Source organism: Ischnura elegans, chromosome 8 (assembly GCF_921293095.1).
Source record: "Ischnura elegans chromosome 8, ioIscEleg1.1, whole genome shotgun sequence".
Classification (NCBI taxonomy): Eukaryota; Metazoa; Arthropoda; class Insecta; order Odonata; family Coenagrionidae; genus Ischnura; species Ischnura elegans.
The window spans coordinates 101,070,590-101,085,327 of record NC_060253.1 but is presented as its reverse complement, the minus strand read 5'-3'; the positions used below and the strand labels follow the sequence as shown (position 1 = coordinate 101,085,327).

The 14,738-nt window shown below is 35.5% G+C and overlaps 2 protein-coding genes across 2 annotated transcripts; one reads left to right on the top strand and one right to left on the bottom strand.

Moving 5' to 3' along the window:
* Positions 1-450: 450 nt before the first annotated feature.
* On the top strand, positions 451-1,983 carry LOC124164558 (disks large-associated protein 5-like). The gene is made up of 5 exons (XM_046541930.1): positions 451-744; positions 816-949; positions 1,011-1,100; positions 1,483-1,669; positions 1,748-1,983. The coding sequence occupies exons 1-5, from the start codon at positions 609-611 to the stop codon at positions 1,861-1,863; spliced, it is 663 nt and encodes a 220-aa protein (XP_046397886.1). The 5' UTR covers positions 451-608; the 3' UTR covers positions 1,864-1,983.
* LOC124164557 (putative inositol monophosphatase 3) lies at positions 1,967-14,476 on the bottom strand. Its single transcript, XM_046541929.1, has 5 exons — positions 13,953-14,476; positions 13,237-13,399; positions 13,007-13,152; positions 12,674-12,785; positions 1,967-2,274 (listed from the first exon to the last, which is right to left on the bottom strand). Exons 1-5 carry the CDS (start codon positions 14,292-14,294, stop codon positions 2,021-2,023), a joined length of 1,017 nt encoding a protein of 338 aa, XP_046397885.1. The 5' UTR covers positions 14,295-14,476; the 3' UTR covers positions 1,967-2,020.
* Positions 14,477-14,738: the final 262 nt, after the last annotated feature.

Sequence of the window (14,738 nt, the reverse complement as noted above, 5' to 3'; positions counted from 1 at the left end):
AACAAAAGATACCCGGAACCCGGATACTCCCTGTGCAGCATTGCCAACGTAGTTGTGTGAAATCTGAGTGTGAAATCGGATTGATGGTTTGAAATGGTTCTTAACCATTAACGACTTTGAGTGAAAGTTGCACAACAATAACTTTTCGGCACACCAAAATCGTGAAAAAATAAAGAAATCAGAGTCACATCTAGAAGTGAAATAGGTCTGCAAAATTAATTCTACCTTGAAATACAATGTAGCACAGAGCAGCGTGAGGAAGTGAATAATGGATTGATTATGTAGAAAAATAATTTTGGACATCGTAATTCCGGCCATGCTTTAATCCAAATCAAAAAAAGGGATTATAAAAATATTTTATCTGAAAATGTGAGAATGTTCCGATAAAATTGTTACAGTTGCGACGAGTATATATTTTGTCACCATTGTGTTGGCTATGTGAATTATCCATAATCCATCACGATTGAAGAGAAATCGCGGGAAAGGTGATGGTGCCGTTGGGTGCTGGGATCTGTCAAAAGCCATCCGATAGTGTCATTATTAGTTGGTGTGGTTAAATTGCTACATACATACTCCAAATCACAGATATTTTGTAAACCCAGACCATTATGTCTGAAATCGACCTATTTAGGGACTTACTCCTCAAGGAAACAAAAAAACTGAGAGAGACCTGTAGTGACTGGGAGAAAGAAATGCAAAGTGATTTACCGGATCATGCACTGGGGTTGATTAGATCTGCAATAGGTGCGTTGCTAGATTCAGTATTTGCGGAATTATGCTATGCTGAAGTAATACAAGATAATGTTTCGTTTCAGGTAAAGCTAAGTTGCTAATGAATGGAAAATTGAAGCAGTTCAGCCGTTTGATTGAGGATAGTACTAGTGGCTCTGATGAGAAAATGGTTACGGTTTCAGATCTGCAGGGGTTCTGGGATTTGGTCTCACTGGAGGTAATTTCCAGTCTTATGTATGCGTCATCAAAGCTCTCACTGTTCTAACGTATTTTTACAGATTTCAGATGTGGATAACACCTTTTCCTCACTATTGAAATTAAAGGAGAATTCTTGGGTAGAATACGAGCCGAAGATTCAGCCGATTCAGGTAATTAGATGTTCATTTCCTGTGGCCGTAGTTATTATAAAAAAAAATCATTTCTACGTATTAATGTTATGCATTTCCTATTTATAACATTTTGGAGAGACTTTTATGTTCTTGTTAACAGTGTCATTGCTCGTAAACTGTACAAAAGTAACCTGTAACGACAATGTTTTTTTTGTCAGGCTGTAGTGATATTTTGATTCAAATATGCACCTTGAGTTTTCATTCGCAACAAGGAAAAGATAGTTAGGGAAGTAAACTTGTGTTAAACGAACTATTGTTTGTGCCTGCACATGTTGTATTTATTAATAAATATATTTTTTTACGAACAGGAATTTTTAATCTTATAATGAAGCATTTTAATGCCACTACTCGATTGTTTCAGAGGGTCCCCTTGAAGGTCAAGAATGTTAAACCTTGTGTGGAAATAGCTGATGCTCACAGAATTGCTGCCAAGAAAAGGCTTCAGGAAGCGAAAAGGAAGATGAAGTCCCACTCTAATGAAACTGGTGCCAAAGTATTTGAAGTGCCAGTATTCTTCTCAGTGCGAAGTCCTCCCACAGCTAGAAAAGGTGAGCTTGACATCAATTGAATACCACTTATTCAAAGTACATGAGTAGACGTTGATTTCACTGTCTCCTCATTTACAGAACCCTCCAGGAACAAGGAATTTCATGAAGCCTCACCCAAAGCGGTTGTTGTGAAAGACTACACTCCGTGCATGCGTGTGACAAGATCAATGAAAAAGACTTTATTCCATGAGTAAAAGTAGTTTAATATGCTATTTTTAAAACTGTATTTTACGTTATGAGAGGGTCGTTGGAGGGTGCTAAGATTTAATATTTATTGAAAAATAGTTTAATAAATAATTGTTTTTTAAAATTTATTGTTTTAACAAAATTTATGGAATAACATTTCACCTATTACTTATGCCTCGGAAAAAACTTTTGAAGCTGCTCTCTAAACCAATCTTGCCTTTGCAGAGCAGCAACAATGCCATCATTATTCACAACTGATGAGCTGATGCTATAATTAAGTTGAACACCTCCAATGGTTGTCATCTGGCCATCAAAACTTCTCAGGAGTGCATCCCCAGCACAAACGTCCCACTTCTTGATTGCAGTAATATGAATGTAGGCGGCAGCATTACCACTCAAAACTTCCAAAACTTTATACCCTGGGGAGAGACAACAGAATATATTCATGATGGAAACATAAGTAGACGTGGCTTTTTTGTTGCATTTCCAATGTCCACACCACAAATCTGGTCTATGATGTACATTTTTCTGACTGGAGATTTCTACACAACTTTAACCCACACTAAAGTCTGAAACATAAATTTATTTTGGAAGGAAATCTCTTCATTTTACAGAGTCTACCAATCACTATAGCATTTTTTTCCTAATACAAATCAAATCATGGATAACTTTATTTTTTAAATCAGATCATTGTTAAGGGCTAGGTTAAATAAAACAATGCTGAGACAGAAAAAATAATTTCTATGCCCTAAAGCTGTATCATTTCTAGGTAATTTACGTAGAGTATTTTGCACTGTTTTTATAGAAACATTGCATTAACACGATTTATTTTTTTCAATTGCCAATTCAATAGAGATTGAGGTAACACCTGAACCTGGTTGTAAGTTATTCAGTAGACAGCCAGAAATTTCTACATAAGTTGCAACATGGTAAAATTTTTGCTAGCACTTCTTAGATGGTGGAATTGTTCTTAAATATATTTTCAGATATGGGCATAACGGAATACTTTAATTATGGTTTAATGTTTTCAAACAATTTTAAATACAATTCAATTACATAGTTTTGCTAATTTGAACTCACTCCTATGAAAAAAATTGATAAATCACAGGGTTTAAAGAAGCAGCCCTAGGTTAGTGCCAACTGAAACCTTTGTTTTGGCTCCATTACATTTGCAACACTTTGGGCAACAAGCTGACTGAGAGGTTTAAGTTAGGCAAATGTATTATGAGCAAAGCAAATCTCAGCCTTCATTTTCTTTAACAAATAAAATACAAAAACAGGCTTTCCTTACCTTCCTTAGGAGTTTTAGTGCAATGGGAAGCCTTCAACTCATGGTAAAACTCAATAATTATAACCTTAATGCATCCTCACCCCATTAACCTTAGGAAAAATAAATCATATCTAGGAACTTTGTGCATAGGGCAGCAGTAATATGCGATGAAATATTATTGAAATCAAGGAATTGCAAATCCCACCAGGTCTCACGAGGGTATGATACTCAAATAAGTTAACAAGGTGGGACTTGACCGCCTGGAAAAATCTTGGCTTCAATCTTCTTGAGAAACATTCAACCATTCTGCACCACCAATGGAATTCTTCTACTTTGGAATAACTCTCAAGAATATCAGTTGAAAGTAAGTTATTTGCTAATATATTTTGAAATAAGCTCCTTAGTAATTTTCGTGGAACATGATGTTTGCACATACTTCACCCATTTTTTTCCAGATGGCAAAATCTGTCAAACAATAAAGCTATTCTTTGGAGAATATTTTCAACTGAAACAGATGGAGCATCCCTGGAGATAGTGATTTCAGGGACAAGGAGTATTGCCTGAACTGACTGAGAGGCTTGCAATGCAATTTTGGAATAAGATCAGAAGATTACCACGTAGTGGAACTGGTGACGATGAACTCCAAGGCAGACCAGATGGAGACATGGCTGAGAGGAAGGGGGGTGATGTTTTCAGAAGACGAAAAAAAGGTAGAACTTGAAAATCAAAATATGTAAGCCTCAATCTAAGAAATATAGTGTAGATGAGTTGAAGGTGAAAGGTTCACAGCATTGAGATTGCCCCTGCTTCATCCTGACCTTAAGACAATAGAAAATGAGCACGAGATACATATTGAAGTAAAGCTAGCAATGTAAAGCGTGAATTTCAAAATAGAGGAGGAGATGAAGGTTTTAAAAAGAAGTTCCATTGATGACATTAGTTGACAGGTGTGTTAGAACAAGTGTAATAAGGTGAAAGAAAAGAAAACAGAAAAGATTATATTCGAGGACCCAGACAAGAAAGAGACTATGAAGCGACCAAATTTGGAACTAGAGGTAAAGGAATACCCCTGATAGCATTCAGCAGGAGCATCTTGAGATTCGTTGGCGTTGCACTTTTTTTGAGATTTAATATATTTTTTATAGATTTTATCACTATATTTTAATTCTTAACCATAAAAACGACGGTTGCTGGTGTTTCCCTTGAAATGTTTTATGGTATTCTGGCAATGTGTTCTATTCCAACTCCTGAATTAAATTTGGAGTCTTCCATAATTTAAAGCAAAGTGCTATTAACATTAATGAAATTAAAATTAAATATGTCATTTGCTGTGCTGGCAATACTGTTTTCATGCAAAGCCATAACATGTAAGTAGTTGGCCTATCAAGGAGGAAGTCCTAAAAATATTCCTCTTTGCCTCGAAAAATTTAAAAGGATGATTTTTTTGGATTGTACGGAGACCTGCATGTGGAAATTAATTAAAGTGTAGGATAAGATCTTATTCTCATTACAAGGGATTCCACAGTGCTGTCTAATATATGATAGGTGCAAGGGCGTACCCAGGATCAAAACTAGAGGGGGAGGGGGGGGCAAGCCATGGTTGTTTAAGTTATAGTTAAGATTTATGAATAGAAAAGGTGCATGAAACCAACATTTTAAGGAAACTGTAACAGCTCTTAATTAGTTTTTGAAATTAGGTAGTTGCTTGAAAAAATATTATTTTCCTTTAAGACATTTGCGATTTTTGCTTCTAGTGGGGGGCAGCTAACCCTTCCTACCCCTCAATGCCCATGGATAGGTGTCACTCCAGGGGGAATTATTAGTTTCGTGAGTCAGGGGTGTGGAGGTATGTCCTCAAACAAAATATGTTTGACGAGAATGAGCTTCTAAATTCTTTTTAGAACCAGACCTGGATGAGGTGATGCAGACAAAAGGTTTCTAATAAAAAATTCATGCGCAGAAAATGAAATTAGGGTTGTTCATTCACCATTTCTGAAAAAGCAATTTTCAAGGGGGACGCAATGGCCACAAGTGAAATTGCTAGAGCCAGGGTGCATGTGGAGAGGCCCATTGAAAGAATAAAACAAATTAAAGATGCTATCAGATAGCAACAGCAAATGCCATGTGATTGATGACATGATGACTATTGTGTGTAGAATTACAAATTTGCCCAGTGTATTATTATCAAGTGATAAACTTGATAATAATACACTGATGGATTGAATGCAGTGTTATACACTGAACATTAGTGACATAACTCATCATAAAATACAACTCATTGCGAACTATCTCATTTGATTACTCGATTCAGCACTGACTATCAAAAGTTTAAATATTATAACTTTTAGTTAAGCCTGTAATATCTTTGATCCTAAATGCCATCACACCTATGACTGACCACATAAAACTTTGATGTTTATCCTGCTTCCATCGGCCATATTGGAAAATTACATCGCCAACACCGGTGCTGCTTCTGGTGGCTTTAGTCTTGGATAGATTGAGAAGTGATAATTGCCTGTGTATGACCAGTGTTGATAAATTTTGAATCAAAAGAGAAGTATTGAGTTTGATAGTGAATAAATTAGAAATAGTATCCAACTGATTTGACATTCAAATACAGTGAGTCCTCGTTTAACGTTGTTGATTTGTTCCTGAAAAAGTCGACGTTAAGCGAAACAACGTTAAACGATGCAGCGTTTCCCATAAGAAACAATGTAAAAAATTTAAATTGGTTCCTAGCCATGCTCCTAACAATCCATTTCTTCGTGAAGAATCCAGAATTTCCCGGGCGAGAATCCAAGGAGGCCAATTATCGGAGCCGTAACTTTAAGCAGACTTCGTGACCAATCGGGAGACACCTGAATCAGGCCAAAATGAAAAAATCTGAATCTGACACTCGGAAGCACGAGGATGAAGGGCGAGTCAATTTTCGTGACGATATGAATTCTTTAACGCGGCGGAAATCGCGAGAAACATTCATTACCGATTATTCACTTCAGCATGATAACGATTCATTCGAAATGAAACGAATTTTCATAACGAAAAGGTTGAGAAGAAGGCATTATTAAATGAAATATAAAAACTAAATAGAAAGTATTTTAATGGCGAAACATCGATATTTTCAGTAACAGAAGAAATTTTTATTGTAAAAACTCGACCTGCAAACCTAAAACTCGACCAATCTCTCCAGCAGTTGCATCTTCTTCAATTCTTTTAATAATACCAAGTTTTTGTCCTAATGTCGCCGTTTTTTCTTCACGTCTGAAGAACCACCAGGATAGCCACTCTTCTTCGTGGACATTGTTTTCGGTTGGCATCAGAAAAATATACGAATAATGGGTAAAGGAGGCGATAATTATTCGCTCAGATGCATATTTAACATACGCTACCCACGCCAACCTTTTCTGTCGAACGAAAATTACCAATCGCATTAAAATAGTAATAGTAATATTTACTATACATCAGATGCGCTTGCGTCCTATTCGCCATTCATTTTTTTCGCCGCGCATAATTTGAACAACGTTATCGCGAAGCAATAGCGACGTTAAATGATCAAGGGTTTCAATTTTTGGGCAACGTTATCGTGAAACAACGTTAAACGGGACGACGTTAAACGAGGACACACTGTACATTTACTATCAAATGGTATTTACCTTTCAATGAGTAGCTATTTTAGTTTGAATGTGGTTATTAATTAGGGTTGCACCTTTTACTCAGCACAAACCGATACCTCCACTGCACAAGAACTCAACAATCGCCCACCAAAATTGAAGCCGATCATCTAGTAGCCCTAGTAGTACTTAATGAGCGGATTTGATTCAGTGGGCGATTGTTCAGAGGAGGTATCGAAACCCGCTTCGTTATTAGTTGTTCATTCACTGGAAATATACATGGATATGACTGTCAAACTTCATCCAACCTTAACATGGAAGCTGATAGCATTGATTTTGATGAATTTCTCCCAACAACACAGCATGTGGGACAATTGCATAATTCTTTGTGTACTTTTTTAAGGAATTCATGATAGAATTATTTATTTTTTGACTTAAAGAATAATCTTTGTGCACATTCCTTTTCAAGAATTTGTAGTCTTAATTTTTATTTTGTGTTTTGTGTTCAGCGCTGATTAGTGAATTTAATTTTTTTTCCCAAAACTAATTAGGGTCCCTGCCTCCCTCTTCTAAACTCCCACTCAAACTAAACAATAAAATTCACGGTTTTCATGGTCTACATGCCGTCAAATTCAGGGTTTGTAGATAAAGCATCTTGCGCAGAAATATTGATTGCGCAATCATCGGCCAAATGTTAACTAAAAAGTTAACAAACGTGACAGACGTGAATGCAAATGCAGAAATGAAATTGCTATCTCTCCTGATGTCACATTCACATACTGTTTGCAAAATTCGGCTCCAGCTAAACATTGCCAGAGGGAAAATGGAGGGACCAGGGTGCTAGGGCAGTTAACCCCTTCCGCTTCAATCTATTTTTGAATATCGTGCTTTGATCCTCTAATTAATTTTTCTGTGATTATTTTAAAATGGTTTGGTAGGTAATAAAATGATATTCGGTAGTTTTTAATCAATGTAAAAAAGTGATAGAACAGTGAAATAAAAAGTGATTATTTCTTCATATTGCATAGTATTTAGTTAAATAAATCGAGAACACAGCTATTCCCAGTTGTATAAAATCATATTATTACTTCCAAAGGATCATATTTCATAAAATATGATTTCTTTATGTACACAATGGATTTTATAACATAGTTTAACTTTCAAAATATTTATATTGCTCCCCTAAATAGAGCTAATATATTGTAAATTGATGACGAGCCACACTCGTCAGTGCGCGATCTGTCATTGTAACTTCGTGACGAGCTAGACGCGTCATTTCAGCACAAGGGGTTAAGAAGTTTCAGAATTTTTGCCAGGGTGAATGAACACTTTCGTTACCACTCTTATGGCTTTGGTACAGGCTTAACACGTTCCGTGCTGATGACGTAGCGTCTACGTCATGGCAGCCACTACCCAGTGACTGATGACGTAGACGCTACGTCATGATTCCCTTTTGCGTGATATTCCACCCTGAGCGCCAGCCACCGCTGTTAGGGTATGGGAGAGGGTCAGTCACCACTCTTCGCCTGTTTGCCGTGCGGAAAGCTCCGAAAAATTTTTTTTTTCGATTTTTTCTGTGTTTTTCTATTTTACCCGGTTTTGCTCTGCAAGGACGTCTTTGGGGGTGGCTTTTTACAATGTATTTTTTTATTACTTTCATTTTATAATGCAGAAAACAGTTGTATATTCTCACAATTGTTCTTATACCTTAAAAAAAAAACTTTTACAAATATTAAAAACGAAATAATAAAAAGATACTTTTACATTTGACGAGGATAGGTAATTACTTTATTACAAGGTATTTTATCTTTCTTAATGACTTTTAACGCAATGATTAGATTGTGTTTATTTAATTGGTTTTTTAAAGAAGGAATACAGATATTTTTCCCTTGTTGTTATTTTCATGTTTAACGTCAATTAACGCTATCATGGTAAATTGCTTATCTGGTTGCCTAATTTCGGGCATACTCCAGGTATGTGTATTTTTATCCTTACGATAACAATAAATGCTTCCGTTCTTATACTTTTAAAGTTTCAGAGTGAATTTTATTTGCTATGATTTCATCATGGCAAAATTTGTTGTTGTCCCTATGTTTATTTGCTGCTATGCATGAAATAATATATTTGCATAAATTTTACAATAACTTCAGTAAAGTCCTGGTTCCACATTGCAATTTATTTTTACTATTTACATTTCATGCACAATAGCTAGACTTCCCCATCCTTATGTTCACTAGCATTTGAATTAGAGACTCATTACTTGATTTTTTCCATAATATCCGAAATACTAACAAGCTTTCTATTTGGCATCCTCCTCAACATAAAAATGCCTAAGAGAACAATTTCCACTAACCCAGTCACATGCCGCCGAACTCGGAGAAACTGATGCGGCCCGAGGATATATACATCCGAGGATATAAAATGGGCAATACGTGTCCTGAGGGAAGTTTACTAGATGGAAATATTTAACCATAGAAGAATTTCCCCACTTTTTGGCCTTATTTTGCGTGCTAGAATTATCCAAATCTCCCGTATCTCCAATAATTGAAAAGCTTGATCTTGATATGACTTTCATTGCTTCAGGAGAGAGAAGTCGCTTGATCAATTCATGTCAATTCTCCAAGCCCTTCAAATCAACAAGAACCTATCTACATTCTCTGACTCTAACACTCCTCTGTCCCACTGATTATTCAAAATTAGCCCCATATAGACGCATTCAAGGAAACAATGGAAAAAGTAGTGACCCGCTCAAGTGACCTAAGTTTGGAAGAGTCTATGATTCCATGGAGAGCTAGGCTGGGATATAGTGAATATATGAGGGGAAAGCGCTACAGGTACGCAATGAAGTTGTATATGTTGACGGAAGCAAAGGGTTTGGCGCTGCAGGTCCTCCAACTCAGAAGTGTCTGGAAAAGGGCAGTCGCAGAAGATGGTAAACAAATGATGGAGGATCATTTTGACTGAGGCTAATCCTTTCATATTGATAACTTTTATAACAATGTAGCCAGTTCTAGATTCCATCCAAATGGGAAACCTAACTTGACGGGGACACTGAGGACAGGCAAGAAAGTTATTCCTCTTTTGGTGCTCTGCTACGAATTAAATAAAGGTGAGGTGGTGGAGGCCTTTCAAGAGTATAAAATCGGTATCCTAAGGTGGACGGATAAGAGGAAAGTGCGGATGATCATCGCTGAATTCAGTGCAAAAAATGAACGAATCTACGAAAAGGCGAGGGTGCACGCCAAGAAAGCCACAGGCGGTGGTTGAATATAGCAATTAAAATTGTGGCATCGATCATTGGGATCAAATGATGACTGACTTTCCCATTGAAAGAAAATTCATCAAATGGTACTAAAAATTGAGAATCCACCTACTGAAATCACTGTTGCTGAAACGTAATTTTTTTCAAAGAAAATTTTTGAAAAATTCCTCTCATCGACTTTCTAATTCCAGTTATAGAATCTCTTATGACAATATCTGTACCTTCGATCCCTTTGAGAAGATAGTCATCCTAGCCTGCCTCAACCAAAACCAAGGGCTTATTAGGACATTTCCCCGATTATATGAAAAACACGATAGACAGAAAAGACGAAAACAGAAGAGATGTAGGCAGTGCTTCAAGAAGAATGTCCACCAGGATACATCATATTATAGCCCCACCTGCCTATCTGATCCTCGATTGTGTCTTGACTGTTTCGAGAAGTATCACAAGAATTTGTGATGCAGAAAATTATTTACCCAGCGGGAAAAAATTATTTTTTAATGTTAACCTTTTATATTTTCTATTTCAATATTTATTTAAAAAGATATTATTTTATGCGAAGTATTTAGTAACTGAAAAATTATTCTAAAAATGCTGGTCAATTTTTGATTTGTAAAACAATATGTTTCATTGCAACAATTCACTGTTTATACAAATTTTCCCTTTCATTTATAAACAAATGTATATCATTAGAAAATCTTATCCAGAGGATATCATATCGTTCATAATAATTTTTCCACCATAGGGAGCAACACTTTTGCTGGAAATATTTGTAATACTCGCAATATTTCCTTTTGAGCAATAAAACATTTAAAATCGTATTTGAATGTATCACTTCCAGATTATAAAAATAATGTTTGCTGCATTACTATTTCCATTAGTTTTTTCCAGAAAGCTTTAAAGTCTGAACGGGTTTTCGCTACAGTACTGACAAAGAGCAAAGAAATGTGGGAAATATGTAGGTGTGTTGCGGGAAGGTATCAAAAGTTTGACAGGATACTTAGAAAATTTAAATTTCAAATTTTTAACAAATGAAGGGTTATTTTAAAAAAAAAGTGCGAAAACATGTAGCAGGAATCACAAATCATAAAATCACGTCGTTAAAATAATAATAAAAAAATACAAATTTTTGCCAAAAAGTCAGCCACAGGGCATTTTCTTCAAAAAACGGTCAGCACGGAATGTGTTAAGGTCAATGCGTAAACAGTGTCGTGACTGACCTTGAAATATGATCAACAGACTGATTTTTCTTTTGATCTGTCAATCGTAGATCTAAAATCAAGTTTGAGAGATTTTTTACACTCTTTTATTTAACTCACTCTGTCTGTTTGTTTGTATGTTTAGTTCAAATCTTGCAATCGAAAATTCGACCACTTTCCGACTTCCAATCGATCTGAAACTTTACAGGAAGTCGTATTCCCGGTGACAATACAATATTTTACCACTTTCGAACATCTAAAGTGTGTATTTTGATCATTATTAACATATTAATTTTAAATATGGAATTTTCAACACGGCGGATTTTTTCTAAAAAAATACGTTATCCAATGTCAATCATGTATTTTGGTAAATCTTTAGCATAGTTTAAAATCATTCCAAAAATATGTTTAGTTGCTTTATTTAAGTAAATATACAATTATGAAAGTTAATTACTGATGATTATAAATGATTTTAACACATGTCAAAAGAGCATAACAAGGTAGTTTTCTCAGGAATATCCTTTATTGAACTAGAAAATTCCGTTATTTTGAAAAAGTTAACAAAGCGTGAAAGCGCAATAATTTCTAATAATTTTAGATTCATAGTGAAAACAAACTAATGGCTGATGTTTTGGATATTTATAATGCTGAAGACTTTGTAGAAGATGATAACGATGATGAGGAACAATAATTTACAATACTATTTTCATATTTATTGCTTGCAAAAACTTTTACAAAGGTATTTTGAGATAGAAAGAAAAGATGTGAAGACTAAAAATTAGAAAATAAATACTTCTTTAAAAAAAACGCGCTTTTATTTCGCTTGGAACAAGTTAAACCATCACCATATGGTGTCATCAGGTGTGTTCTAGATATAAAATGTAATAGAAATTTAGTGGAGTAGTATTTTTATGTAATGGAGTAATATGTTATGGTGAGGCCCCCACGCTTTTATTTTTTGTGAAAACATTATAGAATACCCAGGTTCTTTGAATTAACATTTCAAAAATTTATTAGTGAAAATATTATGGATTACCCAGGTTCTTTGAACTATTCATATAAAAATGTATTTTTTACTTTTTAGTCCATTTTTTGAAATATTTTTTTTATAACTTGTTCCAAGTGAAATAAAAGCGTGTTTTTTAAAAAGTTTTTTTTTAAAGAAGTATTTATTTTCTACTTTTTAAGGTTTTATGACGAAATTCACTGCTTTTTCCAGGTTATTTCACGGTAGATAAAAATCACGGCTTTAAGGTTTTCATGGTTGAGAGGGAGCCCTGTTGATGCTCCTTTGTTTCCCTTTACCCCCTCCACCAATATCTCCTCTCCCTCTAGAGCAGAACTGCTCCAGGTTCCCTCACGAGAGTCCTACCTATGTGTTATTAAATTTTTGTTCTAGGGACTAGGTAGCCAAATTGTTAACTAAAAGTTATTGACCAAATAATTTTGAAGTTTTGTGATCTATGAGAAACTTACCAGCTCCACCAGCAGGAGTGACAGTGTAATCACTACCATATGCTTGGAGGGAAATGTTTTTCACTTCTCCAGCATGAGATCTGGACACAATTATTTCCTTTTCCTTGATTTTCTGAAAATTTAAATTGAAAAACATTAGTTTAATTCTCATTTAATATTTTTATTGATTACATATAGTAATGAAAATGGCACTAGTGAGTGAACAGTTTAAAATTAATAAAAATTACAGATTTAAAATAGTAACTTTGGTGCCTGAGATTCTTTTAGGGTTTGAGCATAGGGCAATTTAGGACACATCTCAGCAAATGTCGAAAACATAATGCAATGCACTACCTGGTTCTTCATCGGATTGGGTGAAGTTCCTTGGCCAACCCAACCCCATGTTGTTTTGTCAATAAATGGTTGATGTATCACACCAATAACAGGAGCTCCTTTGACTGCGACGCAGACCATTGTTGTAACATACTGATGCAAATTTTCTTTAATAAAAAGAAAGATATGCACAGAATATATGTTCACCTTAACACAAAGTATTGAGGACATTATTATAAAAGATGTATTACCAGTGAATTCTTGTGTGGCATCGAGTGGGTCTATCCATACTGTAATATCATCTGCACTAACATCTACATCCTCCAGTATTATGTAGTTCTCAATATCAGTAATTGCTAACCCATGGGGTGGTAGCATATCGCATTTTTTATGTGGTTTTTCTTCGGATATCACCTGCAATGAAAAATTGACTTTGAAGTGACGTTCTAGCTTTGCTGAGTTTGGTCATTTTGCCACTGATGCGCTACAGCCTAAGGTTTTTCAAGATGAAAATGCTGGTAAAGCTGATTGCACCAGCGTTTTTATCTTGTGACTACCACCTTGTTCTGTCGCTTGAGGATTAAACACATTCTATTCACTCACATTTAACTCCAATTCATTTACCGTAATTTAAGGTGTACCAAGTACTACCCTACGTTAACGCAGGGTCTGGATACAAGTAGGGATATAAGCAATGAAGGAACATTAATTACAAAACATAAATTAATCTAGTACGACCTTTACATTCTCTGTCATAAGTTTCGAATACAGTCACTGGAATTAATAAATATTTGGTCACTGATGTTCTTGGCTAACCACCCTGAGACTAATGAAATACGGACGCCGTTTTACAGCAACCACAGAAATTGCCACTAAAATTGGAATCCTTCTATAGGAAGATACAAAGAATTTTTGGAGAAGTATGAAAAAGCTGAGCTTTTCGTTCGTTCCCTATGGTTATACTTACCTTTACATTTGGAAAGGCTTGAATCATTGTCTGGTACATAGCGCAATGAGACATGAAATCTGCGTCGGTGACAGGATCATTAGCCCCCTCCTTAGTTTTACCCTTGCTCTGCTCGTGAAAATTGTGATCATTTTTAAATTTACTCACTTCCCAACCGCCCTGCACTGATGCGTCTATTGCCTTCAACAACAATTTTTTCAAATTAATTGATGTACCCGAGGTTAATTCTTTTCGAGCGTCATCATTTGATCCTGAGTTCATGTAAATAAAGAGTAAAATGCAAGCGCCGATGAGTAGGCATACTCCAAGTGGGTTCAGCCTAACTGTGCCGCCGAAATTCATCTTATCTCAGTGAATCAGCGAAAAAACAATACTGTAAGTAAATACGAATCGAATTTACTTGAATAATGATCATTATAGTGATCTCTAAAATCTTAACGCATCACAAACAACTCGCCACGCAGGGACACTGATCATAACAAGCCTCGAGATCGCCGTATTTACAATTCGGCTTAGCGGAAAGTCAGATGCGATATGACGGTTGTCGATCTTCTTTTGTTTGTAAAGCGGGCAGATTGAAATAGCAAAAGAAAGTGTGCCGCTGATGACTCCATTTTTATTTACAAATTCTATCAGTTTCAGGAGCTTTTAATGAAATGGGAATGATCTGGGAGAGAATCATTACGAGAACGGTGGAAATATTTGCATATGCGTATAAATTAATATGTTTATCGGTTCCGGAAAGCCAATAGCGTAAAATTCCTACAGAAACATAATATTTTTGAA

What these genes read in the sequence shown, in the direction of transcription:
- LOC124164558 (XM_046541930.1), top strand. Translation starts at nt 609, where the DNA reads ATGTCTGAAATCGACCTATTTAGGGACTTACTCCTCAAGGAAACAAAA. An exon ending in GTTGATTAGATCTGCAATAG is followed by an intron (nt 745 to 815) that starts GTGCGTTGCTAG and finishes GTTTCGTTTCAG; the next exon opens with GTAAAGCTAAGTTGCTAATG. An exon ending in CGAAGATTCAGCCGATTCAG is followed by an intron (nt 1,101 to 1,482) that starts GTAATTAGATGT and finishes CGATTGTTTCAG; the next exon opens with AGGGTCCCCTTGAAGGTCAA.
- LOC124164557 (XM_046541929.1), bottom strand. Translation starts at nt 14,294, where the DNA reads ATGAATTTCGGCGGCACAGTTAGGCTGAACCCACTTGGAGTATGCCTA. An exon ending in AAGCCTTTCCAAATGTAAAG is followed by an intron (nt 13,400 to 13,952) that starts GTAAGTATAACC and finishes TTTTCATTGCAG; the next exon opens with GTGATATCCGAAGAAAAACC. An exon ending in CCAATCCGATGAAGAACCAG is followed by an intron (nt 12,786 to 13,006) that starts GTAGTGCATTGC and finishes TTAAATTTTCAG; the next exon opens with AAAATCAAGGAAAAGGAAAT.